The following is a 27,659-nucleotide window of genomic DNA, read 5'->3' as shown; positions in this document are numbered from 1 at the left end:
CAGGTGACTCCTAGGAAAAAGTGTGCAGCTGCAGGAGGGTCCAGCTGCAGAGCCCTGTGCAGAGCCCCACTCAATGCCGACGGGGCAGACATGTCCACATAGAATGCTATCCAAGGCTACATGTGATCAGAGTGTCACAGAAGGAAAGGTCTCAGCGGGGAAGGGGGCGGCACTGGAGAGGGACCCTGGAGGACAAGGAGTTCAGCAGCCATGGGCGGCAGCGAGCAGGAGAGCAAAGAGCTGTGTGCACGGTCTGGAAGAAATCAGGGCGCAGTTCCAGCCCTGATGTCAGGGACAGTGAGGAAAATGAATGTCCTGATGTTTCCTTTGTTCTACAACCATCTTTTCCTACAAGTCAGGCTCTGTCACAGGCACTGAGGAAAGACATTAAGGTAACATTTCAGCGGATAGCAGGTCACAGCCTAGCTGGGAGAAAGACTCTCAGATACTAAGTTCACTCTCCTGCTCCTAATACTGTGATCTATGTATGTCCAGGGACCGAGGAACCTGAAGGGGAAAGCAGGGGACATTAAGATGGGCTTCAGGGACTCAGCGAAGCTTGAGCTGGGCCTTGGAAATGTCCCGCGCAGCTCGGCGTGTTGAGCAAGATGAGGCCTCACAGGCCCCGTGGGGTCCTCAGCTTCCAGAGTGGGGAGACCCCAGGCTCAGAGCCCCTGCTTGTTACTAAGGTCAAGTCAAGGTCACGACTGCCCGGTGCAGCTCCTCCAGGTGCACGCAGCAATTCCCCTGTTCCCAGCCAGAGGAGCCAGGGTGCCTCTTCCCCACACACTCTAGTTTTGCTATTGCCCCTGAAGTTTCCATCTGGTGGAACTTTTAAAGAGACAACAGTCACATTTGAATCTGAGATGCTTTAGTATTAAAAACAAATAAACAAAAATCCTTCCAAATCCAAAGGGATGGTGCAATGAGGTGGGCCGTCTGGCGCGGTGACGGGCCGTTGGGTGGCTGCTAGAGAGCGCGGAGGTCTTCCGGTGCCAGCCACTGATGGGCCACAGCTCTCCTGTCCCCGGGGGTCCAGCTCCTCAGCTCTCAGGGTCGGCCAGACCTCTCCAGGGGTCCGGGGCAGCGGGTCCGGGCGAGCCCGCGGGAGCCCCGCCCACCAGCAGTGCGCACGGATGGCCTCAGACAGCTGCTGCCTGGAAACCTGGAGCCGGAAGCCTCCCCGGGCCGGTTGGGTTCTAGCAGAAGGAAAGGTCTCTCGCCCTGGGGCAGGGGCTCTAGTAGAATGTTCTCAGATGCAGGAGAAAGGCCTGGCCCCGCACCTCCTGGTTTGCTGCCATCTTATCTAGCGAGGAAACCAGACTTTGAATGAGCAAGAGTGAAAACAACAGGAGAAAGAAGTGAGGAGAGCCCAGGGTAGAGAGGAGACTCCAAGACATCACCTGGACACCCCCCAGAGTCCAAGGCTCCAGGCCACAAGGCTGATGGTGGAAGGTCAGAACCAGTGGGAAACTAGGGAGCTAGAAACTAGTCTTGAAAGGGTGAGAGAATATTCCAAAAATTACCATCAGGAAGGCTAGCTATGGGTCCCTGGTGAGACTTTAGAATGGATTTTTAAGCCAGTGGTTCCATTAGCATTTGGAAATGAATGCAAAGGTCGCCAAGAGCTGGAGAGGCTTCTGTGAGTGCTAGCTGCCTGCTGGGGGTGGGGTGGGGGGGGGTGAACTCCCTGTCAAGCAGGGTAATCAAGCAGGAGCTGCTGATTCTGCCAGAAAGCTTATAGAAGGGATCCATGCTTCCAAAAGGGGAGCAGACTTCAACAGCCTGTGATTCCCGTGGGCCCTGAGGGCAGACGTGGAGGGCGAGGATATGAATGCGCATCCCACACAGACAGGGAGGAGTGGCACACTGACCCTGCCCCGCTGGAGTCCACAAGTCTGCCCCAACTCCAAAAGTTTACAGAAGGAAGCGGCTTTATGAGGGTAGATCTTGTCTACACAAAAACCTTGGTGACTCACTCAAGGTGGGAAGAGATCATTTTTTTCTCTTACCTAAGGGTGAGGTCTGTTTTCACCCTGCACGTGGTGATCGCACGGGACCAGAGCCCAGTTCAGCTTTGCAACCAGCCAAGGCCAGGGAGCCTCCCGCCGCCCAGTGAGCTGCCCTGCCATCCTCCTGCCTCTTCAGCCATCACTGTCCCAGGCCCTCCTGGGGTTGTGGGCTGGCTGGGAGGGGCATTGGCTATTATCTAAGGCTGTCAGCAGTTGAAGCCTTAAAGGTGTAATCTTCCCGAAGGGTTTTGCATTTGAACTAGTTTTGCATATCTGATTCAATCAGATATGAAAGGGTGACTCAGGCCTGTAGTCCTTGTACTCTGGAAGGCGGAGGCAGGAGGATTGCTTGAGCTCAGGAGTTCGAGACCAGCCTGAGCAAGAGCAAGACCCTGTCTCTATTAAAAATAGAAAATTAGCCAGGCATCATGGTGTACGTCTGTAGTCCCAGCTACTCGGGAGACTGAGGCAGGAGGATCACTTGAGCCCAGGAGTTTGAGGTTGTAGTGCGTTGTGATGATGCCACTGCACTCTAGCCGGGGTGACAAAGTGAGAAGCTGTTTCAAGGAAGAAAAATGAGAGAAATGGCAAACTGAAGAGTTGATCTCTGGAGGCTGTAAACCCTTCTGAACCCCCATACTCCTAAACAGTGGACTCCTCCACCTGTCAGCGTGGGCAGGCAGGCAAGGCTGTGCCCTGGCCCCCTCCCCAGGAGGCCAGGCCATGGGAGATGGGGTCTTCTGGCATGCTGTTCCAGATGGTTTGCAAGTTGATGCCTGGTGGCAGGAGTCATTTCCAGTTCATTCAGGTCCTCCTAAGCCCAGCCCCATGTCATCAGGATGTGCCCTTGTGCCCAGCACTCCACTCGTGGGCCTATTCCCAGGACCCCTGACCAGAGACAACCAACCCTCTGATCTGGAATGAGAGTCGGTGCACTGTGTCCCCTGCCCCCACCCCAGCTGCTGGCTTCCAGCACGGCCCGAGGAGGGGGCCTCCTGACCACAGAGGGGCTGAGGGCCCACTTCCGGGCCTTTCCTGCCCGCACCCCACCTGAACCTCCAGCCTTGCATCACCTGCTCAGCTCCACGTTAAGCCTATTGAAATAAGCCTTCTAAGGGCAGAATTGGAGCAGCTAGTGAGAGCATCATCCACCCTGTAAATGTGGTACTTGCCTTAGGAGGGCCCTTGGGCACAGAGCCGAGCCCCTCTGCAGTGACTATACGGGAGTCTGGAGGAGGAGGACAGCCTCGGTGCCCTCTAGGGGCTGTCCCATCACACTACCCAGGGACCGCCAGCAGCTACCTGCACTGCTCCTCAGTCTTGCCTCAGAGAAGCCAAGAAGAGCTGGGAGGAAGAAATGCTGGCATCTGGTATCCTAATTCCATTACTGCTGGGCAAGAGGAGAGCACTGCCTGGCTGTGTGGGCTCAGACAAATCATTTAACCTCTCTGAACTTCAGGTTTGAGTAGATACCTGGGAAATACTTGTGAAATCGAATCTTGAGTCTTGGCACTGGAAGTGTACATTTGGAGACTTACTAATAAATCAAGTAAGGTTTTCTTACCATCCTTCCTAACCCACTACACACTCACCGCCTCGCTCAGCAGGGCACTTGCTCGGTCGCAGGCTTGGTAGCTGTCAGAAGGTCTGAGGCCAACTATGTCCTCCCCCGGGACCTTGTAACTCTACCTACTAGAGTGCGTGTAGCACCTAATTCCATTACTGCTGGGCAAGAGGAGAGCACTGCCTGGCTGTGTGGGCTCAGGCAAATCATTTAACCTCTCTGAACTTCAGGGAAGTTCCTGGCACTCCCGAAACAGCCTGTCCCTGACTCCGACAGAGCACTTCTCGCATGCTACCACGGTGGCAAACCTGACTGTGGGATCTCGTTCTGCTTTAACCCCCGGCCTTCCTGGGAGGTGCCTCATGGGTGAACTCACGAATGAGCAGAGCTACCACGTACCAAGTACTGGTTGGCTGCAAACACTGGGCTAAGAATTAAAAATGCTAACTCTCACAGCAGAACTGTTCTACAGCTGAGGACTCTGAGGCTCAGAGAGAGAGAGAGAGAGAGAGAACGATGTGCCCAAGGTTGCATATCTAGAAACTTTGGAGCTGGAAACGGAACTCAGGACTGTCTGGCTCTGGAGTTCACGCTGTAATGCTCTAACCACTAGGCCGGGGATTCCCCACCTCAGCCCAGTGACATCTGGGGCTGGATAGCCCTTTGTTGTGGGGCTGCCCTGTGCATCGCAGCAAGTCTCACAGCATCCCTGGCCGCCACCCACTAGGTGCCAGGAGCACCCACACCACCTGCCCACCCATAACACGAAAGTCTCTGCAGACATTGCCAAACATCTCCTGGGGGGCCAAAGCAGCCCCGTTGAGAACCACTGCCCTAGACCACGCTGCCTCCAGTGCCGCAGCCGTGGCCTACCCTGGCTTAGACATGGACTGGCCAGAACACGGAGCTCTGGGAGATAGGGTTGCACGCCCAGGGAGCATGCAGCAGACGGGTGCAAAGGCCGGGTCAGAGGGCAGCTGAGAGCAGAGCTGGCAGGATCTGACCCCGGGTGCTACACGCACTCTAGTAGGAAGAGGTACAATGTCCCGGGGGAGGACATAGTTGGCCTCAGACCTTCTGACAGCTACCAAGCCTGCGACCGACCTCACGATTGCATGGAGTGCCAGGAAAACTGCTTGTGGGAAGGGCCATCCGCATGCAAGGCCACCCGGGCACACGCTGGTCTTATCTGGTGGGGGCTTGGGTGGCCCCAGGAAAGGAGGCCATAACTCGGGGAGACCACGCCAGGCCTGCAGCGCGTGGGACGCGGCTTTGCCCCGCAATGCCCTCTGTTTGTTTCGCTGGGCCCACACGCCTGGCTTCCGCTGGCAGGGCTCTGGCCCTCTCTTGTTTTTGCCCTGCCCTTCCAGATTTTTTCCAAACTCAAAGTGTCTGGGCTCCTCCAGCTGTGCAAAGTGTGTGGCATGCTGAGGTCTGCTTTGGTGCCCCTGTCCTCAGGAAGGCGCCCCACGGCCCCGACAAACCCACTCTGGGGAAAGGGGCTCCCTCCAAGGGCCCAGGGCTGCAGCTGCTGCCAGGGTTAAAGTGGCACAGGTGAGAGACCCGGAGCGACCACTCAGCCCAGCGCCGCCAGACCAGGCGTCCCAAGGGAATTCCCAACCCGCCCCCGCTTGCGCAGAGTCAGCGTGAGGGTCCCCAGCTGAATCCCTAGACCTTCTCCATGCACTGCAGGTGCACCTGTCACCTGCAGAGCCAAAAATTCACCCTCAAAGGCCTCTCCATGAGGTGGAGAAGTTGGACTCAGCAGGCAGAGAGGGAGGGAAGGAAAAAAGGCAAGCCCAGACAGTCTCTCCTCCCAGAGGGGGTTCAGGTGGGAAACCGGAAGCAGGATCCACACTGGATTTGGGGAAAACAGGTGGATATTTTCTTTTCTGCCCAACTCACCTCCCCAGTGAAAGTCCCAGCCACTCCTCTGATTTGCTGTGTGACCTTGGGCAAGTCCCTTACCCTCTCTGAACCTCAGATGTTGATTTGTCAAGTGCAGATTAAGGACCTCTGTCTTCTGGCTTCATGAGGGCTTTGTAAGCCCAAATAGGGGGCTGGGTGAGAAAGCACTGCAGGAAGAATGGAGCACACCCATGTACGAGGAATGTCGATGGTGACTTCATGGACAGCGAGTATCTGAGTCCCTGGCTCCAGTCCTGGCCCCGACAGACTGTCAGAGCCTCCTGGACTGAGGCTCGAGCACAGAGGAGGAGGAGGAAGCAGGCTAATTAGAAAGTGCGGCGTTAAACATAACCAGATGCACAGCCTCTCCCAAGACCAGCTTATTTACAGTCGTAAAAACATTCTGTCTGAACAGCCAGTTCCACCTCTAGAGGCTTAGGGTTTTTTAACCCTTTGATAAGATCAACTTTACTCTTTAAAGTGGTGGGAACCTCAAACCCAGCCAGCCAGCTGGGTTCAGGGAGGGCTTAGTGGGACAGAGAGGTGACTTTACCGCTTGTGCTTTAAAAGCCCAAAGCTGGGATACAGACAATCTGCCCCCAGCCCCGTCATCTCCAAGGCAGGCCAGGAAAGCGGCCCTTCCCTGCTTCCACCACCTTCCCTGGGCCCCCACTGCCCCTGGTACCTTTCTTCCTCCTCCAAGTGCTTGCTGTTTGTCTTCCTGCACCCACTGTTCATGGGGTTGTCTAAGCTGGGGGTGGGGTGCAGGGGCAGCCCCGAGAGTGAGTGGGCCTGGGCCTCAGGAAATAGCCGTGCAGTCAGTACATGGAAACTTCCCCTCCGGGACCCGGAGCTTCCTGTCTCCCTGCCAAGCTTCACTGGCAGCATCACTTGCCCTGCGATGAGTGGGTAGAACAGCGCCCTCCAAGCCCCGTCCTCGGGGCGTGGCCCTGGCTTCTCTGTGCAGCCCCATGTCCAGCCTCTCTGCCCCTCTTACTCAACGCTCCAGCCCCACCAAACAGTGCTCACTTCCTTGAAAGCAAAGGCTCTGGCCTCTCTGCAGCCCTTCTGCCTGGACCGACCCAGCTTTCAGGTGTCTGGGTAAACATCACGTCCTCAAAAAGCCTCCCCCTGACCCCCGTTGCAACCAAAATTACAGCTCCCCATGGTTTTCCCTGATTGCGTTTGTCGCAGTTTGCAACTGCTCATGCGTGTTTGTTTATGTGTTAGGATCTTTGAGCTCTGTGAGGGCAGGGACAATATCCCCAGCACCAAGCAAGTTCCTGGCACAAAGTAGACCTCAGTGAATGTTTGCTGAAGCAATGAAGAGGGAGTAGCATTTACCCACAGGGAAGCAACTCGGACACAGCAAGGGGACACTGAAGGAGTATAAGGGCAGGGCCACAGCCGGAAGGAGTGTTGGAAGGAGGGGATGGTGACCAGAGAGTTCCTAGAGGGTTTTGAAGCCCAAGGAGGAATGGAGGTTTGGATCTGGATTGGGAGTTGTTGTTGGGAGTTGGGGATCGGGATTTGTTTCTAGAACATTTCTTTTTTCCTAAATTCCTGTCCTGGGGATCAGCTTAACCCATTCTGTGCTAAGGTTGGGATGGGGCAAGAGGGTCTCCTTGTCTCATTCAAACGCCAAGAGCCCGGGCTGGAAGTTGGGTTGCTTGACAGTGACCCCGGGAGAAGGTGCCCAAGGTCGCTGGCGGGTGCTTCACTGGTCTCAGGACCTGGCTCCCAGTGAGGGGCCAGCGGGAACAGGAGCTGATGCGTGTCCCCTGCCCGGCGCCAGGACGGGATTCTGCTGGGAGCTGTTGGCGCCTATGACTGGAACGGAGCTGTGCTAAAGGAGACAAATGGCGGGAAGGTCATTCCTCACCGCGAGTCCTACCTGAAGGAGTTCCCCGAGGAGCTCAAGAACCACGGAGCATACCTGGGTAAGAGCCCGGACTGAGGGGAGGGGCGGCGGTGGATGAGGAGGGGACCCGGGGCTGCAGAGGCCCCAGTGCACACAAGCACCCGACCCTGCGGAGCAACTCAGGGGCCGCTTCCTCTCCAGCCTGGCATCCGCCACACCCAGCACCCTGCCCGGTGTGACAGGCGCTTCACCCCATCCCCGCCTTTGTCCCTCACCTCTTCAGCCACATGCCCTGCCTGTGACGCTGCCCACACTACAGTTACACCATTTTCCAACCCCAACTTTGAGACTCTCCACTGACAACAGGACAAAATGCTGGAATTAGGACTTTCCTCAAAAATCCAGAGGTGTAAATCCCAAGAAATTTCCCACCAGCAGCTGGCCCTAGGGCCGGGTTCCATACAATTCACAAGGCGTTAAGTTAAATCTGGACAGTGCGAGGCGTGCCTGTGCTTGATGCTATCAGAGTGCGATGGTGAGCAGGCCACAGCCCTGCCCGGAGCTACTTCCCGGCCAGTGAGGGACAGAGACATGTAGATGATTCTAGCACAAGTGAGATAAGGCTTAGATAAAAGCACAAAGGAGGCAAGGGTTGGGGTCCTTGCCTTGGCAAATGCTCAAACACTAGGAAGGATGTCAGGACAAAGGCCAGCACCCCTTCAACTGGAATGGATAGTGTCCTATAGTCTGCCCCCCGAGTGTGCAGCACTGCACTAAAAGTGAGGAAACCAAGGAAGGGGTGCGAGGTGCAGGTGCCTCGAGGCATGGACCAGCAAGGCAGATCACACCAGCAATGTCCCAGGCCCCATGGGGTTAATTCCAAGCGAGGGGGAGAGACGGCGGGGCGGCTGTGGTCCAGCAGGCTGCGGCACTCTGGGCTCCCCGTGTGGGAGCTGGAGCCTGCACCGGGTCTCCAAGACAGGGAGAGTTTTGAATAAGCCAGAAAGGTCCGACAAAGGAGGGAGGTGTGGGAAGTGCCAGGTCATTTCAGGACCTGGGAAATAAACCAGTATGGATGGAGTACAGGGGAGGAGTGGGGACAGGGAGGGGAAGGCAGTTTAGGGCTGGCACAGCGGGAGACCTCGAATGCCAGGCTGAGGGGGTTGAGCTTTTCCATGTTGGCAATGAGGAGCTATTGAAGGTGTCTGAGTGAGGGTGCAGCAGGATGAATATTCCCCCGCCTAGCAGAGCTGGCCTCCTTCTCCTCCCAGAAGACCCTGGCAGGGTGGAGCCAGGCTCAGGGACACCCACGAGGCCCAGCTGTCCCACCCTAACCACAGTCACCGTCTCGAGGATTCCCGAGGGAGTGCCTCCACCCTCTGGGAGTCACCCAGTGTCTGAGTTCTCTGCTGGGGCAGAGATCCCTGCTGGAAGATTCCTCCCGCATGTCCCAGGGAGAGAGGGAGCTACGGGGCAGGAGACGGGGAGGCCCAGCCCTGCGGAAGCAGTAAGGACTTCTGGCCAGGGTGCTGCCCCACCGTCTCATCAGGCCTCGGGGGGCTGGCCTCAGGGCCACCTGGGAGTGCAGGGCACAGCCAGCCCATGGCTGGGAAGCAGGATGCCTTACAAGCTTTGCAAGCCGGCCACAGCATTGCCAAGCCCGCCCAGTGTCCCTCCTTCTGAGGAAGCCCAAAAGCCCAAGGCTGAGAACATTTGCCACTGAGGGCACAGCTCGGAAGAAATTTTTGCTGCGCACCACAAAGCTGATTCCACCCATTCCGTATATTTATGGCTGCTCTAAATACAGGGCCGTGTTAGCCACCCTCTGTGCAAGGCCCTGATCCTACGGACCCATCAAGCCCCGCTTCCCAGAACGCACTGCCAAGAGTCAGAGACGTGCCTGGAACCAGAGTAGGCCACCCTGCCGCCCCCCACACAGCCAGGCGCGGAACCGGCTCATCTGCAGCCACTCTGGAAGCAGCCGGTGGGACCTGAGAGACCGTGTCACACACACGTGCACATGCATGTGCACACACACACGTATGCACACATGACACGTGCACACAGCAGAAAGACACATCTGTTTCCCAGGAACTGTCAACAAGGCCCAATACCCATGTGAAATCTGGGATCCAGTATCCAAGACTGTCCGGCAGAAAGTGGGACTCTGGGATGCCGTGGGCCTTGCACACCTGCTGGGACCCCACTTTCAGGACAGTGGCTGGGGGTGCCGGACATTCACCCCGTGGGTGCCTGTGGGAGACTCGAGCTTCGCGGGGATCGAGCACAGCGACCCAGGGGGATCGGCAGCCTTTTCAAAAGGGCCCTGTGGTTCCCGGAGCCCCTTGGTTTCCATCTCTTCCTCGTTTGCGCGGCGTACCTGTGGGACTGAGAGGAGCCTGGGAGCTTCCTCCTTGGGGTCTTCAAAGCTTTGGGGCTGCAGGCATCCCTAAGACCCTGCGCAAATGCCCGGAGCGAGGCAACTCCCTCCGCCTTCGCAGCTACCACTGCAGTCACCAGCGAGCCACTTAGCGGGGCTTTGTGTAATGAAGAGGTCACTGGTTGGCCCCCGGGAGTGGGGATTGGTGGGGCGGAAAACGAAGTCTGCCACATACATGAAGTGTGGCTCGCGGTCGCCCAGCCCCTGCTCCCTGCTCCGCCTTGCTGGTGAGCGGGCGACGGAGGGATGAGTACCTTTCAAGGTGGTAATGTCTTTATCGGCCCCACCCGGCTTCCTGTAGTGTCTGCAGCATGGGGTGGGGTGCAGTGGGGCCTCCCCACCCGCCAGCCCCTCCCGGGCCCTGCCTCTCCCAGGCCTCCCCGCTGTCCCGGGCAATCACTGCACCTGCTTGGCCGGCCCTGAACCCGCCCCGTCCCCAGCGCATCCCCCAGCGCGGCTGAGCCACCAGCTGGGCCTGGCAAGACCTGCCGGGACGCAGCACCAGACACCACCTGTTTCCTCCTGTGGCAGGGTACACCGTCACGTCGGTGGTGTCCTCCAGGCAAGGGCGGGTGTACGTGGCCGGAGCGCCCCGGTTCAACCACACGGGCAAAGTCATCCTGTTCACCATGCACAGCAACAGGAGCCTCACCATCCACCAGGCGCTGCGGGGCGAGCAGGTAATGGAGGGGGAGGCTGGGGCGGGCAGGGGGAGGGCAGGCGGGGCGGGCACGGGGAGGGCAGGGAACAGGCAGGCCTAAAGCAGGTGGCGGCAAGAGTTGTGCATCCACCCACGGAAGGCCCCACGGGGCCCCTTTCCCCGGAGTGGTGACGATGGGAACGCTGCCTGTGCCACTGCCCCAGCGGGATGTGGCTGGCAGACTGTGGTGCTAAGAGTCTCGCGGTGGACAGTGACAGATGCAAATTGGAACGCTGTGACAAGAGTCATTGGTGGAGAAATCAGGCTTCCAATCCAAGTCATTTCAATGACTTGCTGCCTTGGCTCTCGTGGCTCTTTTAGGATGGAGGATTTGTGGCTGGGTCAAGTGGAGAACCCAGGCCTCTTGGTGGCACTGTCTTGCACCATGCCACTTCCTGACCCCCAATGACCCCCAAACCAGGCCTCAGCGTCTTCTGACTGGCAGCATCCAGGGCCCTGGGGCCAAGCCGAGCGCTGTCTGGGCCCCTCCCTGTCGTCTCCCGCTCCCTTTGGCTCTGCTGAGCCTGGGACAGCCCTGGCCCGTGCATCTCCTCCTGCCCTTGGCCCGTTCTCCCTGCATCTAGCCTGCATCTGTCTTGCTGCAGAGCGCCACCATGCTGCTATTCCTCCTCCTGTCTCATGACGAGGGACAACCCGGGTGGCTGGGCTCTCCGCCTCCGCCCTGCTCACCCACGCTCCGCCCAGGGCCAGCTCTCCTGGGAATCGAGGCTAGACCTTGAGAGCTGGAGGGAATTTGCTGCTGAATTTATGACATTTTTCCTGCCCAGTTCCGCCTCCAGCATCCGAACGAGAAACCACAGTGCTGAAGGCAGCTAAATTAAGTGGATTCCAAATACCAGTGACCCACATAGCTGAGGCCACAGATTTAGACAAATGTCTCCCTCGATCCTCCCTTCCTCGCTCCCCTCTTAATCACTTTACATAGGCACGTCTCTTCCCTCTCACCGCCCTGTGCGTATTACTCCGTTTTTCTCTCTTCTGGTTTCTTCCTATCTTTCTTCTTAGTCCAAAGGTGTTAGTGCTTGAGTATAGATTTCTTCTGAAAACACTCTCAGCCAGGAGATGGCGGGGAGAGGCAGAGCCAGGGGCAGGGTGTCAGACCTGAGTCCCAAGCAGCCTGGCGGTGACCAGCCTTCTGACCTTGGGCAAGCAGCTCCTGTTCTCTGAGTTTCCGCTTCTTCCCTGTAAAATGAGGACGACTCTCTCCTAAGAGCGTGGGGCTCACGAGCTAAGCCAAGGCTGTAGAGCATCTCGCCCAGGTGGGCAGGGTGACTTCCTCTTTCCTAAGCAACCGAGTGATCCAATCAGCATTAGTTAAGTAACTAGGGCTTTTGGAGAAGAGAAATAACTGGGTTTGGCAGGAGCCAGGAGTGCAGCAGCGTTGGGAGCAGGGTCCTGGGGACAGAGGCTGGGGAGGGAGGCTAGTCTAGCAGGGTCACACTGGAGAGTTAGACTTTATCCCTAAAGCAAGGTGGCTGCATGGTCAGCTGTTAGAGGCCACTGTGGCTGCCGCGGGGGCGTGTCGGAGGGGCCAGCCTGAGGCTGGGAGGAAGCCTTCGGGAGGAAGCAGCCGGGAGCAGATGGTGTTGGCACACACCAGGCAGGACTTGCTGGTGGGTTTGCTGGTGGGAGGAGTGGAGGGCAGAGCCGGGGGGGACCCTCAGGTTTCTGGTGAGGGGGTGAATGGTGCTGTCACTGAAATGAGGAGCACCGCACCCCACGCAGGGGAGGGACGCAGCGAGTGCACAGGCACTGAAAGAAACCGTAACTCGCCATCGAAGACACTAGTCCCAAAGTGATTTCTAATATTGAAAATTGAAAATGAACCAGCCTGAGCAACAGCGAGGCCCTGTCTCCACCAAAAATAGAAAAAATTAGCCAGGCATGGTGGCAAGTGCCTATAGTCACAGCTACTCAGAAGGTTGAGGCAGGAGGATTGCTAGAGCCCAGGAGTTGGAGACTACAGTGAGCTATGATGATGCCACAGCACTCTACCCAGGGTGACAGAACAAGACCCTGTCTCAAAAAAAAAATGGAAATGAGTGAACTGTCCATCAAGAGAGGATTGATTAAATACATCATGGTGCATGCATAATTTGGAGTATCGTGGAATCATCATGACTATGTTGTAGAAAAAATATATGTCATGGAGAAATGCTCATGATACATTGTTAATTAAAAATTAGTATATAAACTATGCAGATATTATGATCCCAACTTGTAAAAATAAGAACATACACACATAGGCAACACACCTCAGGAACAAAAGACTAGATAAAAGAAAATACACTAAAACATTAATAATGGTTATATTTGGACGTTAAGACTATGGTTAACTTGTCTTCTTCTTTATTTTTTTTTTAATATTTTCCTTATTTTTGCCGTTATAATGTATCACTTGAAAACAGGATAAAGTTAAATAATGGAAAGAAAGAAGAGTGGGGGAGGGGAAGAGCAACCGAGGGAGAAGCAGGGAAAGGGACAACTGAAAGCAGCGTGTCCACTCCAGGGGAGGGAGAGAGAGGGAGGGCCTGGGAGGGAGGACCTATTTGTTCACCCAGATTTCTGAGACAGGATGACCTCGGCTTCCTCCACGGGCGAGGCGGGGGCTCCGGGCTGTGCCGGGGGCAGCCAGCCCACTGCCCTCTGCGTCCTGTGCCGCAGATAGGCTCTTACTTTGGGAGCGAGATCACTTCGGTGGACATCGATGGTGACGGAGTGACCGATGTCCTGCTGGTGGGTGCACCCATGTACTTCAGCGAGGGCCGTGAGCGCGGCAAGGTGTACGTCTATGACCTGCGACAGGTACGGCTGGGCAGGGGCCACGCAGCGTCTCGGGGGCACCTGCCCGCTGCTCCGACCACCAGGGAAACGGGTTCCTAAGAGGCCAGTGCCGCCTGCTGGGCCCGGCCGGCCAGGGGACAGTGGGAACCTCTCTGTCGCTGGGCTCGTGTAGCTGGAGAGGGATTCCGGGAAACGGAGCAGGGAGAGGATGTCCCGGCAGGCAGCGGGCAGAGGGAACCATGCCCCGAAGGCCCTGCCAAGTTCCCCTGAGACGCTGCCCGCCTGGCTTTGCAGAGCCGGTTTGTGTACAGCGGAACGCTGAGGGATTCCCACAGTTACCAGAACGCCCGGTTCGGGTCCTCCATCGCCTCGGTTCGAGACCTCAATCAGGACTCCTACAGTGACGTGGTGGTGGGGGCCCCGCTGGAGGACGGCCACAGAGGAGCCATCTACGTCTTCCATGGCTGCCGGGGCAGCATCCTGAAGACGCCCAAGCAGGTGGGGCTCCCCCGGGAGTGGGCGCAACAGGGACAGACCGTGGGAGTCCGGGCAGCCTGCGAGTGGTCAGACGGCTCAAGACGTTCCTCTGTGTTCTCTTCGGGAAGGGACTCCAGTCTGTCCGGGCTATACTTGCCTCAAGTCTAAATTTTGAACTAGGTGCGTCTTATCTTCAGCACCTTCCATCACCCCTTTTTGCACCCTGTCTTTGCTTACCTTTGTCACCCCAACGATACAGCAACCACAGCAAACCCCAGGGGAGCCTCCCTCCCCGACGTGACCACACGATTGACTGCAAGTGGAGAAGTCCCACCTGGGCCCACTCTTCTCTAGAAATGCTTCGTGCCGGAAACCTTGCTCCCCTCAGCGCCGAGCCCTCTCAGGTCCCATCCCCTGAGGGTCAGCATGCTGCCCACGTATTTCATTAGTATGATAGACTAATAAATATACCAAGGTTAGAGATGCTGGTGGCTTACCTGCCAGGTAACAGGCATTTACACTTAATTGGGAAGTCTTTTAAGACACAATATATATTTTTTATATATATACATTTTTTATTTCACATTCAAATCTTTAATTTACCTAAGATTTAATTTGGTCTAAAGCGACAGGTAGAAATTCAGCTTAATATTTTTCTAAATGGTGAGGTAGCCAGTTGTTCCAACTCCATTCACTGAGTCTTCCCACTGTGACTTGAAGTGTCACCTGTACTACTTATCATTTTCTCTGACCACCACCCCTTCTCGGTCTTCTTCTAAAAAACCAAAATTCTATATCCTCTCCACAACATGGGGAATGGACTCAAGCTGGACTAATCAGAACCCTTCCCAGGGATTTTTCTTTTCTTTTTTTTTTTTTAAGGTTTGTTTTGAAAAAATAAGTTTAAGGGTATGAGTTGAATTCCATTACATGTATATATTGTATTAAGATCATGGCAGAGTCTGGGCCGGTGTACCTGTCACCCAAGTAGTATACGTTGTACCCCATAGGTAATTTTTATCCCTCATCCTCTCCCATCCTTCCCCCTTGTGAGTCTCCAATGTCCCTTATACCACTCTGTGTGTCCCTATGTAGTCATAGTTTAGCTCCCTCTTGTAAGTGAGAACATGAAGCATTTGTTTGTCTGTTCCTGAGTTACTTCACTTAGGATAATAGCCTTCAGTTCTAACCAAGTTGCTGCAAAAGACATTATTTCATTCTTTCTTATCACTGAGTACTACTCCATGGTGTGTATATACAACATTTTCTTTATACACTTGTAAGTTGATGGGCACTTAGGTTGATTCCTTATCTTTGCAATTGTGAATTGTGCCACAATAAACATATGAGTGCAGGTATCTTTTTTGATATACTGATTTCTTTTCCTCCGGGTAGATACTCAATAGTGGGATTGCAGGATGGTAGATCTACTTTTAGTTCTTTGAGATATAGCCATACTGACCTCCATAGAGGTTGTACTAATTTCCATTCCCACCAATAGTGTGTTAGTGTTCCCTTTCCACCACATTCACACCAACATTTGTTGTTTTTTTGACTTTTTAGTAATGGCCATTCTAATTGGAATAAGATGGTATCTCATTGTGGTTTTAATTTGCATTTCCCTGGTGATTAGTGATATTAGCTTTTTTATATGTTTCTTGGCCATTTGTATATCTTCTTTTGAAAAATGCCTGTGCATGTCATTTGCTCACTCTTGAATTAGGTTGTTTTATTTTTTTCTTGCTGAGTTGTTTGAGTTCCTTGTAGATTCTAGATATTGGTCCTTTGTCAGACACATGGTTTGTGAATATTTTCTCCCATTCTGTAGGTTGTCTGTTAACTCTTTTGATTATTTCTTTTGTTGTGTAGAAGCTTGTAGTTTAATTGGGGTCCATTTGTCTATTTTTGTTTTTATCGCATTTGCTTTCAGTATCTTGGTCATAAATTCTTTGCCTGTTTTAACCCAAAAGAATGACTTTAATGGTAGTAATTTCAGATGCCCATGACAGAACAGGGGAAAAGGTCAAAGTTTTGGGCTAAGGAAGCTTCCTGATGGTTTCAAAGAGGTTCTCCCCATGGCTCCTGATTGTGCCTACCTCTTAGGGCTACTTTCCCTGCACTCAGGCTCACAGCATGCACACCTGGTTCTTCTACTCCCTGCAGAGAATCGCAGCGTCAGAGCTGGCTCCAGGCCTCCAGTATTTTGGCTGCAGCATCCACGGGCAACTGGACCTCAATGAGGATGGGCTAGTCGACCTGGCAGTGGGCACCCTTGGCAACGCTGTGATTCTGTGGTTAGTTTCCCCACTTCTCCTGATTGTTGGGATCTCCTGAGGGTCATGATGGATACAAGATTTAAAAGATATGCTTCCTGGCTGGGCGAGGTGGCTCAGGCCTATAATCCTAGCACTTTGGGAGGCCAAGGCGGGAGTTTCAAGTTCAAGACCAGCCTAGGCAATATTTTGAGACCCTTTCTCCACAAAAAACTTAAAAATTAGCCGGGCATGGTGATACGTGCCTATAGTCCCAGCTACTCGGGAGGCTGAGGCAGGAGAATCACTTGAACCCAGGAGTTTGAGGCTGCAGTGAGCTACGATGACACCACTGCATTCTAGCCTGGGTTACAGAGCAAGACTCTGTCTCAAAAAAAAAAAAAAAAAAAAAGCCAGACAACAACAAAAGATATACTTCATGATGTTTTTGTCTCTGGTTTTTAACCATCACCAGCCAAACTCATGCTATTCTTATCCCATGTTGATTACAAATTTCCTTTTCATAGAATCACTATAAATTATCTTGAAGTCCTGTCCAAAAGGACTTTGAATTTGCCCTAAAAGTTCTGGCTACTCAGGCCTTTCTTCCACTTCAGCTTTTCATGGTACTTACAGGAACAAGTGGGTCATACTTTTAGCAGCTGGGAGGATCTTCCCTTGTCCCCCGCGGATCCTCTTCCTGTCCCCTGCGTGGAGGAATGCACATGCAACACAGAGATTGCTTTCTGCCAAAGCCCCTCTGATGCCTCCTTTCCTTTATTTGGGATCTCATTTTAATGCTAAGAGCCCTTATATTTTACCAACCGTTGGCTACTTTTTGAGCCAAAAAATGTTGAGCTTTTTTTCACATAGGTGGATGTGATATTTTTCATCATAAATACAATAACTTAAAGAAAATTTGTAAAATAAGGGAAAAAAGTGGCTCAGCATTCCATCACCTTAACAATAGCACTATTAACACTGGAGTACTTCCTCCCAATCTTGTTTCCCACCTGCTTATAATTTTACATAAATGCAATCATACTTTTCTTACGGCTTTGCAAAGGCTTGAAACAGAGACACATGACTTCGCAGGGAGAACAAAGGAGGGACGTGCTCCTGGTCCTCAAGAATATTACTATCCAGTGGGGAAAGGTCTCTGTCCAGGTGCCCTAGAAGACAGAGCCTGGGGCGAAAGCCTCCGCGTGCACGCTTTGGGAGCGGGTTCAGGCCCAGAAGCAGGAGGGAAGCAGGGAAGAAGGGCAGATGCTGAGCGAGCCGCCTCACCGTAAGAGCAGCCCCTTGCTCAGCATCTCAAATCCCCAGAGCGGCGCAGGAAACAGCCTGCTGCAGTGGAGGCAGGCCGGCCGCAGACTTGCCGGCTCCTTCAGATCCCGGCTTGTCACGGCCAAACATCCGCTGCCCCAAACTCCCAGGGCTGCACAGGGAAGCCAGTCTCTGCAGGTCCAGCCCAGCCAGTGCACAGGTGCACGGTGTGTCTCTCTTCAATGGCGTGCGCTGCGTGTGGGGCCTCTTAGGTCTTTGGCGGTGCTGGCTGCAGGAACAGCAGCCCGGGTTGAAAGGCACAGTAAAGGTTTTCACCGTGTTGGTTCCAGCCAAGAAAGCGAGACAGTGACCAAGGCCTGGGGCAGGGGGGAGACATAGCCTGGCAGGTCTTTAAGGTGGTGCATAAACTTCTTTACAGGAAACAAGACACACACGTGCAAACGCGCACATGCGTCCCAATACACTCAGTGTCACAAAGGGATTTGATGGAGCGCTAGCTTCTGAAGTCTAGACCCAGGTGCTGCTACATAGTGATGAAATTGTGGGCCAGAGGCCTCGGGGAAGACTTCATGGTCACACTGAGGAGCTTTTAAAACATCCTTGCCCAGGCTTTACCCAGACCAATTAAAACTGAATTCTGCGGGAGAGACCCGGGCAGCAGTTAAAAGTCCCCAGGCGATTCCGGCGGGAGAACCACTGACGCAAGCCGTTGTGTTTGCACCACGCTCCGCACTGCCAGAGCGTCCTGGGTCACCTCCCTGACTCCTCTGGGCCCCCACGAGCGGGGTCATATGACCTGCCAAGGTACAGTTAGGACCCATGGGGACAAGGCTCCACCCCTTCGCTCTCCAGCACAGCGGCCCCGTCCCCCTTGTGCTGAGAAGAACAGAGTATTGGCACGAATAGTCACCTCGAAACTCTGAAACATCTCAATCACAGGACTTCCATTCTTTTTGTATAATTTCATAGTTCGAAGAGGCAGTAAGCTCCCTCTCCTAATTAGGTCTGACGGAGACCAGTGTAAGGGTGAAGTCGTATTTCCCCGGCCGCCGGGACGGCGCGGTGTTGGGCTGGGTGGCGGGGAATCTCTAGAGCGGTGGCTGACACTGGAACCGCCCGGAGCTTCAGCCTCGCTCGTGGAAGTGTGGTCCGTGCACCGTCCACGTGGGCATCACCTGACAGCTGGGTAGAGATGCAGAACCCGGGCCAACCCTTTGGGTCAGAATCTGCATTTTAACACAGTCGGGGGTGTGCAGGGATGTTGAGACTTGAGCACTGCTTAAAGCATGCGGTGTCGCTTCTGATTTAATTTGGCTGAGGGACAGCTTAGGCATCAGGAGCTTTTTAAAGCTCTTCAGATGGTTTGAACACACACCCAGGGCGGGGAGCCACTGCCATCAAAGGTGTTGAGGGGCAAGAGGTCCACAGTGAACGGCCGCTGGGAAAATGACGAGGGGCTGCCTCGGGGCTGTGACGTGGCCACGCCCTCATCCCCCGGTGCTGTTTGGCCAATTCCCTGCCATCCAGCCCCTCCCTGCCCCCACCCCACCCTCCAGCGGTTTTGCAGATCCCACTGCTGTCTGGTTCCTGCCCCTCCCCGGGTCACAGCAGGGCAGCCTGAGCCCTGTCCCACCGGCTCACTGGCCCTGCTCCTCCAGGTCCCGCCCCGTGGTTCAGATCAACGCCAGCCTCCGCTTTGAGCCGGCCAAGATCAACATCTTCCACAGGGACTGCAAGCGCAGCGGCAGGGACGCCACCTGCCTGGCCGCCTTCCTCTGCTTCACTCCCGTCTTCCTGGCACCCCATTTCCAAACGACAACTGTTGGTAAATCGCCCCCCCCACATCCAGCTTCAATCTCCCCCCTGGACTTTGTGGTCACCCTGTGTCAAAGCCTGGGCTTTCCCTGAAGTGGGGACCAAGTGCTGGGTCACCCTGGCGTGATGACTTTGATGACCGCTGGATGCCCGTTTGATGCTCTAATTTCAATGGGCCAAAAGGGGGTGTCGGGCTAGGGAGACGGGCTAGGGAGACGGTGTCAGTGAGCAGGGGAGGGAGAGGGTGGCAGTGAGCAGGGGTGACCAAGGAGGGAGAGGACAGGAGAAAAGGGAAACCGTCTGAGTGCAGAGTTTGGATCAGAAGGCAGTGGAGCAAGTCGGGTGTGGACGCCCAACAGTCTGGCTGGACACGGGAGGTTTCGGGCCTTTCACCCCAGAACCGAGTCATAGGTTGGAGGACCAGCAGGACCGGCCCGGCCGGCCCTCCCTAGTGGGAAAGCAGCCACCACGGTGGAGGCTCTGACCAGCCCTGACAGGGACCCCAAGGCCAGGACAGGGAAGGTGATGGGAGGGGGGAGGAGGTGTTGACGCCAGCACAGGCTTGACGCAGCACCACCCTGGCCCTCGTCTTGTCCCCTCTCCTCCTCTACAGCACGGCATTCCCTTCTTCCTCCTCTCCTCCACGCCTCCCTCTGCTCCTCACTTCTGTCCTCCCCTTTCTCACGCCCACACTGGCCCTGTGAGGGGAGAAGAGCAGCTCTTCGCTGGCCAGCCTGGGAGGCTTCCTGGAGGAGGCAGACTTCCCAGAGGCTATCTTAAAAAAGAGGCAGACAGTCTTGGGCGGGAATGTGGCCCCACTTTTGTGGTCTGGTCGTCTCCCCTCCCCCAGGCATCAGATACAACGCCACCATGGACGAGAGGCGGTACACGCCGAGGGCCCACCTGGATGAGGGCGGGGATCGATTCGCCAACAGAGCCGTCCTGCTGTCCTCTGGCCAGGAGCACTGCGAGCGGATCAACTTCCATGTCCTGGTGAGCCTGGCGGCCCCACAGGCAGAGCCCGAGCTCCTGCAAGACAAGGGGCCAGCGCCCGCTCTGGGAGAGTCCGGCTGGAGCCAGGCTGGTTGGCCAGTGGGGACAGTGTTCCAGACCTCGGCCACCCCAGGCCCCACCTCATGCCCCAGAGAATGACCACTGGGACATGCTACTTAACACCTTGGTGTACCCCCTCCAAAACCCCTTCTCCCCAGCTCTCAGGTGCTCGGGGGAGGGAGGTGGGCATGGTACCGTCTAGCAGAGAGAACTGGGGTCAATGAGCAGGGCAGGTGGCTCTAAGGTAGGGACAAGTGAGTGTCAGCTAAAGACGAAGGCCAGGCGAGGTGGACAGTGCATGGACAAGCTGGGAGGAGGAACAGAGAGGGGGACCGGTGGTGTCATGCACAGGTGCCCTATTTTATGGCTAAGGAAGAGCATGAGAAGTTTGCTTCCGTCCAGAAACACCAGAGACCCAGGTCACAGCCCTTGCATGAGAGATGCATGCAGCGGGCTCGCAGAGCCGCCTGGCCCAGTTGCTCCATGGCAAGCAGGCGGGAAGCCCGCAGGTCTGTTCATGCAGGCTTCTCATGTTAGCGTGACGCGTGTGTGCAGTGGGTCTCACACCGCGGTCCTGCACCAGCAGCGGCCTCGTCACCTGGCAGCCTGGTGGAGACGTGCATGTTCCAGCCCGTCCCAGACCTGCTGACTCAGAAACTCCGGGGGTGGGGCCAGCGCGCCCTGTGTTATGGGCCCCCAGGGGATTCCGATGTCAGCTCAGGTTTGAGGGCCACTGCCTTAATACAAGGAAGCCACTCGCGTCGGGCTCACAGGTTCCGGGGTGGGGGTGGTTTAAGCAGATCAGAGCACCCCTTCATTCACCATCAGTGCTCAGGTGCGTCCTGTCTGTGCAGTCATCCGTTCCACGTGGTTAGGCCTCATCGCAGTGGCAGGACTGTGCTGAGAGGCTTGCTGGGGAGGGAAGTCTGACACACAGTCACATGGTTTGACTGCTACGTGAGCAGTGGCAGTCACAGGCCTGACGGTGTGGGGGTGTGGCGGGGGCCGGGGCGGTGCAGTCAGGCTTCCCGGGGGCCGAGGTAAGGAGTGATGGGAGCCTGGCCCCCGAGGACGAGCAGGAGCTTGGTGACACAGCCAGGAAGCTGGGCTGGCGAAAGCTGATCCAAGGGGCCCTTTGCACGTGGCACATTCTCTACCCACCTGCACACCCCACAGGAGCTGCACCCGCCGCAGACTCCTGAGGGCCAGCAGGGCAGCTGCCCGCCGCCCTTCCTGAGGAGGTGAAAGTTCTAGTTCAGTGCCAGTGGTCCTGGCCCAGAAAATGATGTTCTCTCCTCTCCCGCCCTGCCCTCCTCTACCCCGCAGGACACTGCAGACTACGTGAAGCCGGTGACCTTCCTGGTGGAGTATTCCCTGGAGGAGCCCGACCACGGCCCCATGCTGGACGACGGCTGGCCCACCACCCTCAGAGTCTCGGTTCGTCCTGGCATGCAGGGCACACGCGCCGCACGCCCCCGCCTCGACCCTACCCTTCCCCAAAGCCCAGACCCACCACGTGCCGGGTGATGAGCCAGCGCACCCGCCGTGGCCCCCCCTCCCCGGGGCCCCCACTGGGGATTGGCTGGGCGATCCCAGGAGGGTAAGGACCAGGCTCCTCAGGGGAGCGCTGAGGGGTGCTGGAGACATACAGAGAGCCACAGGCCGGCAGGGACCTGAGCTCCCAGTCACCACCTCCCTCCTTCACAGACGCCCGGCTGTGCCGGGGGCGCAGGCAAAATTTATAAAGCGGAATCCCTAATGCCTGGGGCCTCGGGGAACAATTTGGGAAACAACTACGACATACACCGCTGTGCTCGTGAGCCCCGCCCCCTGAGATGCAGTCACTGAGCTCTGCGAGTGACGCGAGTCCAGCCAGCAAAGGATGGCAGGGCTAGCCCTGTGCTTACTTGCATTTCCCGACACACGCAAGGACTGCACGGGCCACAGCGGTGCCTGGGCACCCGCTCCTCTGATTCACGCCCGTCGCCCCACGCCTCCCACACTGCTCTGCCAAACCCCGCCCGCCACACCTCCCCCTTCTCCCCTGCGCCTGCACCTCCGGCTGGCAAAGCAGGGTCCCTCCCTAGTGCACCAGGAGAGGGGAAACGCTGGGCACACAGAGTCACATTTTTTCCTATCACGGTAATTGCAAAGTGGCCATAGCGAACGAATGAGTACCTGCCACTCAGACCGACGTGCGGGGTAATCCCCGCTCTGACGCTGGGGATCTCGTGCAAGGTGACGGCGTCACAGGCCAGGCAGCAGCAGCGTGCACGCAGAGGAAGTATAATAGAGCAATCAGTGGTAGTGCAGACAGGGGACCTTCCTGGAGGAGGAGGCTTTTGGCTGGACGTTAAGTGATAGACAGGATTCTGACAGGCAGAGATGGGGAGCAAGGGCTTCTATTGAAAAGAGTTGAAAAACAAATTGAGTTGAAAAAGAGTTTGGGCAGAATATGGAGGGCTTGGGGAGCAGCTAAGTTCCTAAAGCTTTTGTTCATCTGGCTGTCTAGCCCCCTGGAAGTGAGACACATTCTTCCCGTCACTCCACACAGTCTTGCTTAGCCTGTACTAAACGCCCAGCACTGTTCCGATGCCACAATACCTGGCTTCTCGGGGGTAATTAGCCTTTCCATATAACTGAGTGCAGCAGTTGCTTGTTACGTCAAATTCTTTCTTTTAATCAGCTGGATTGGAACTTGTCTGAAGGCGGCTATATAGTTCTCAACTTCCTAACCAGCCTGCTGGCTGGAGCAGGGAGCATTCCACTAGAGACTCGAACTCACAGCGTGAACTTCGGTGCTAGAATGCAGTGAAGCCCCCATCTCACCCTGCGTCCCTTTCCTGGGCGGCCCCACCCTGCCCACTCTGTGTGGCTTTGCTGTCCCACGTGCCGGCTGCTGCCGCAGCTGCAGGTCCCCCACGCGGAGGGGGGGCGGAGGGCGAGCTCGACAGAACCGTGCTGAGGTCCTGGCACGCAGGTCTGAGGGAGGGGGAGCTCTCCTTTGAGAAAATGATTTAAGAGTGGCTTTGTGAAACCTGTTTCCCCACCCCTGGGTTTGGCCTGTGTTCTTGGAAGGGACAGTCACCGCCCCTCTCAGCTCCAGGCTTGAATATGCAGCTGCCAGCCGAGCACAACAGCAGGGAGGCCCCAGACCGAACCCCTCACCTCAACCCCTGCGTTTATGGATGAATGGCTCGCCATCCTTGCAGACACCCTGGACCCCTTTCTCCCTTCCCTGACAACCTCCAGGCCCTATCAGTCAGTCCTGCCTCTGAGGTCTCCAACCTGGTCTCTCCTCTCCACGCCCACTACCCGCACGCCAGCGCCAGCGCACCCGCACCTGGAGGCTGCTGCAGCCTCCTCAGTGGTCTCCCTGCCTCTGGCTTCCTCCTCCCAGACCCCCTCCCCCACAGCAGCCAGAGGGAGCCTTCTGCATCCATGTCTGGCAGGACACTCCTTTCCTAAAGATTCGGTGACCCTTATCAGTCGCAAGGCACGACCCCACGGCCCCTGCCCATCTCTTCGTTTCCTCCACCCCTGCATCTCTTACTGCAGCAACACTGAACTGCCAATCATCTCCCGAATTCGCCATGCCGCTTCTGCCCCAGGACCTTTGCATGCGCTCATATTTCCTCCTGGCCTTCCCTCTCCCCTGGCCACCCAGCTAACTTGATCTTCCTTCAGAATGATTACTATCACTGCTGTGAAGCTATCTCTGAGTACCCACAGGCCAAAATGTTACGACTGTTTCTCTCTCTGACTCTTCTATTCCTCATACACACATGGTTCTTCTCTGGGTTTTTGCACATTTCACGCCACAGTCATTCGCTCACATACCGATCTTCCCCATGAGCTGAGGGCAGAAGCTGTGTCTTTCTCATCTTCTATCCCCAATGCCAAAGACCCTGCCCCCCACACAGTCAATGATGATAAATATTGACCAGAGCTGCTCTGCGGGTGGGTGGGGAGCTCTGTGCTACCAGTTCAGTTCCAAACTGGAAGGGAAGCCGGGCGCGGTGGCTCACTCCTATAATCCTAGCACTCCGAGGCTAGGAGGCCGAGGCAGGTGGATCGCTCAAGGTCAGGAGTTCGAAACCAGCCTGAACAAGACCCCGTCTCTATTAAAAATAGAAACTAATTGGCCAACTAAAAATATATAGAAAAAATTAGCCGGGCATGGTGCCGCATGCCTGTAGTCCCAGCTACTGGGGAGGCTGAGGCAGGAGGATTGCTTGAGCCAGGAGTCTGAGGTTGCTGTGAGCTAGGCTGATGCCACGGCACTCTAGCTGGGGCAACAGAGTGAGACTCTGTCTGAAAAAAAAAAAAAAAAAAAAAACTGGAGGGGAACCAGGAGGAGCTCGGAGTGGAGCCGTGTCACAGAGGGAATCATCTATGCCAAAGCGCAAGAGAAAGCAGTGTGGCATCAGGGAAGGGGCAGGAAGACAGAGTGGTCGAGGCAGAAGCCAGCGTGCTTTGGGGCCGAGGGTCCCACGGCAAAGATGAGGGCTGGAGGCTGCGGGTCCCCAGGCAGCCACCCACACCTGGCTCTGCCTGGCCCAGGTGCCCTTCTGGAACGGCTGCAACGAGGACGAGCACTGTGTCCCTGATCTCGTGCTGGACGCCCGGAGCGACCTGCCCACAGCCATGTGAGTTGGCTCCTTCCTCATCCCCGCCCGTGGCCAGGGTCCGGGGCCCTGTACCGTTTCCTGCACAGCCTTCGGGGTCTAGCCTAGGCCTTGCCTCTGGCCTCAGGGCAGTCCCCTCCCCTCTCTGGGCCTCAGTCACCTCCTCTCTAAAAGAAATACTACTAAGTCTAATCAAACCTCCGCAGATTTTGTTTAGGAAAGAAACCTTTCCTATAGAGCCACACTACAAAGGAAGGTAGAGACAGGGGACTTGGAGTTCTGGGTGCTTGTCCTCCAAGCCCCGGATGAGGCGACCTCGTTGGCTGGACTCCTGGGCTTTCCAGTCCTTGTGATCAAGAATGCCAAGGGGGTGAGCAGAGGATGAGCAGGGGACCCACAGTCCCCAGGAAGAAACAAACTATCATCTAAGCAAAAATAAGAAACATCGTATGTTAAGTTTATGCAATATATTAGTATTTTTCAATAATTTATGCTCAACTTTTATCCAAGTATGAGAAGATTTAGAAAGAAGACATAATATTCCATGACATAGACAATAAACAGAAATAGCAAATCCAACCCTCGCAGAAGGATAATGAGGCAAATAGTCTAACCATCTAGGCTAGCAATCAGGATTATCTCCATTAATACATTTAGCTCTGAGCTTCCTGGCAGCCAAGGCCAAGAAGGAAACATGACGAGTGGAGTGATGCATGGGTAGGTAATGAGGTCAGATGAGAACTCTGAGCTCAGAGGAGGCTGTGATTCTAAGGTGGGAAGGCCGGGACTTTGGGGGCGGGAAGTGATCTTGAAGGATGAGCTCTTTCCAGCCCTGCCACCCGTCTCCCCTCTCCTCCCAGTGGCCGTCCCGGGAGCAGAGGCCAGCCAAGTACCCCTGACCACCTCTGCCCCAGCCCTGGGGGTCCGCGTCGGCCCCGCACCCCCTTTCCGCCCGCTGACCCTGGCGTCGCCCGCACAGGGAGTACTGCCAGCGGGTGCTGAGGAGGCCGGCGCAGGACTGCTCCGCCTACACGCTGTCCTTCGACGCCGCCGTGTTCATCGTGGAGAGCATGCGCCGGCGCGTGGCGGTGGAGGCCGCGCTGGAGAACAGGGGCGAGAACGCCTACGGCGCCGTCCTGAACGTCTCCCAGTCCGCAAACCTGCAGTTCGCCAGCCTCATCCAGAGGGTAAGACCTGGGCGCCCTGCCGCTCCTGCGCTCCCTGGAAATCCGCTGGGGACCGAATTCCCCAGGCCCCAGTGCCCCTCCCCCAGGTCCCGATTGATGTGGTCTGGGCTGCGGCTGGCAGCGGGAGGCTTTCAAAGCTCCCCAGGGGATTTCATTTCAGTGTGCGGCAGGGCCGACAGCCGCTGGCTGGGGAGCCCGAGCCCTTCGGGGACATGGGACAGGGAGCAATGTCCTTCAGCCCCACCCTTGGCCCCGGTTAGAGGCACACGTAGCACCTGCCTGCGGTCCGGGCCCCTCACGTGCCCAGCAGGCCTCTGACAAGACTCAGAGCTGGTGGCTCCCCACCTTATGACTGCTGGTCACCCCCAGCTGCTGTCTCAACCAATTCTGGACTCCTCGCTGTGGCATTCAAGGCCCGTCCCACCCACCACCTGCCACTTCTCCTCCCCTCACCACCCCCCTGCTGCTCCCCACCATGGCCCCTACTGGCCCTCCCTCTCTCCTCTGCCGGACAAGCTTCCGGTCCTGCTTGGGGCTATCCACACGCCGCCCACTTACCACGTCCAAGCACTGTGCTGACACTCAACATGCGTTTAACCCTCTCAACGATGTCCGGAGGTAGCGGTGGCCCTGGTGGTAGCAGTCGTGGTGGTGGAGGAGGTATCCCCATTTTACAGAGGAGGAAACTGAGGCACGCATAGGGGTTCAGTGGCCACACAGCCAGCAGGCAGCAGAGCAGAATTCCCACCGGCAGCCGGGTCCTAAGCCTGCACTTGGTGACAGAGCCTAGTCCTCGTGTTGCGCTACGTGGGGTGTGTGTCCTGAGGCCCCGCGGCGCGGAGGGGCTCCAGCCCTGCGCAGCTCCCCTGCACAGCCCTGCGTGTGCTCTGAGCGCCGCCCTGTCCAAACCGCCACCTCCCGGAGGGCAAGTGCCCGCCTCACCACGTCTGTGCCCGGGCCTGGGCCAGGCTGAGCACATAGAAGTCTAGAGCGCAGGGTGGGCCAGGGAGTGGCCAGTCTGTCCTCTCCTCCACCTCAGGACCGCTGCCCTGCGCCGCCCTCCCCTGGCCGGCCACGCACGCGGGAGCAGCGCCTGGAGCCAGGAGGGGAGGGGTGGGGCTGGGCCGCCGGACAAGCCAAGGGCCACTTGCCCGGGTCCCCCCGGCCTCCTCGTGGGCTCCTCGTGTTCTCACACAGGCCTGCAGGTGCCACCTGTCTGTGGCCAAGTCCGTCCCTCCTGCGAGGCCCAGCTCTGGGCAGACAGGGCCCCTCTCCACTGCCCAGAGCGACCGCCCAGGGCCCGTCTGTGGTCTTTTGAGGTCCTCTCCTGCCCGCGGACTCGGTGTCTGCCTGGATTTGGGGTTTTCGGAGGGAATCAAGCCCCAACCCTGTACCCACCTTCCCCAGCTTCCCAGGCCCGGGCTCCACAGGCCAGTCCTGCGCCTGCTTATAGCCCTGGGGAGGGAACGTGGGGTTTGTTTCCGAGGCACAGAAGGGCCCTGGAGATCAGTGGGGGCAGAGACAGGTGGGAGACATGTTCTCCGTACGGAGCGCTGTGTGCCCCACCCCAACGGCAGGTGTGCAGGGCCAACCCAGGCCCTGCCTCCTTCACGGGGTGCCCCCACCTGTCCCCAGCCCAGGAGACACTCAGGGCTAGAAGGCCAGCATTG

General features: G+C 56.5%; 1 protein-coding gene across 1 annotated transcript in view; it reads left to right on the top strand.

The window, feature by feature from the left end:
* ITGA11 (integrin subunit alpha 11) overlaps window positions 1-27,659 on the top strand; it is a 116,666-nt gene that overhangs the window by 74,732 nt on the left and 14,275 nt on the right. The window contains exons 11-20 of the mRNA XM_020286061.2: window positions 7,280-7,424; window positions 10,317-10,465; window positions 13,171-13,311; window positions 13,585-13,788; window positions 15,931-16,061; window positions 18,965-19,131; window positions 19,972-20,114; window positions 21,501-21,611; window positions 24,738-24,823; window positions 25,782-25,989. Of these exons, the coding sequence (XP_020141650.1) occupies window positions 7,280-7,424; window positions 10,317-10,465; window positions 13,171-13,311; window positions 13,585-13,788; window positions 15,931-16,061; window positions 18,965-19,131; window positions 19,972-20,114; window positions 21,501-21,611; window positions 24,738-24,823; window positions 25,782-25,989 (1,485 nt within the window). The remainder of the gene's footprint in view (window positions 1-7,279; window positions 7,425-10,316; window positions 10,466-13,170; window positions 13,312-13,584; window positions 13,789-15,930; window positions 16,062-18,964; window positions 19,132-19,971; window positions 20,115-21,500; window positions 21,612-24,737; window positions 24,824-25,781; window positions 25,990-27,659) is intronic.

Source organism: Microcebus murinus, chromosome 6 (genome assembly GCF_040939455.1).
Source record: "Microcebus murinus isolate Inina chromosome 6, M.murinus_Inina_mat1.0, whole genome shotgun sequence".
NCBI lineage: Eukaryota > Metazoa > Chordata > Mammalia > Primates > Cheirogaleidae > Microcebus > Microcebus murinus.
This window is presented reverse-complemented; position numbering and strand designations above follow the sequence as displayed.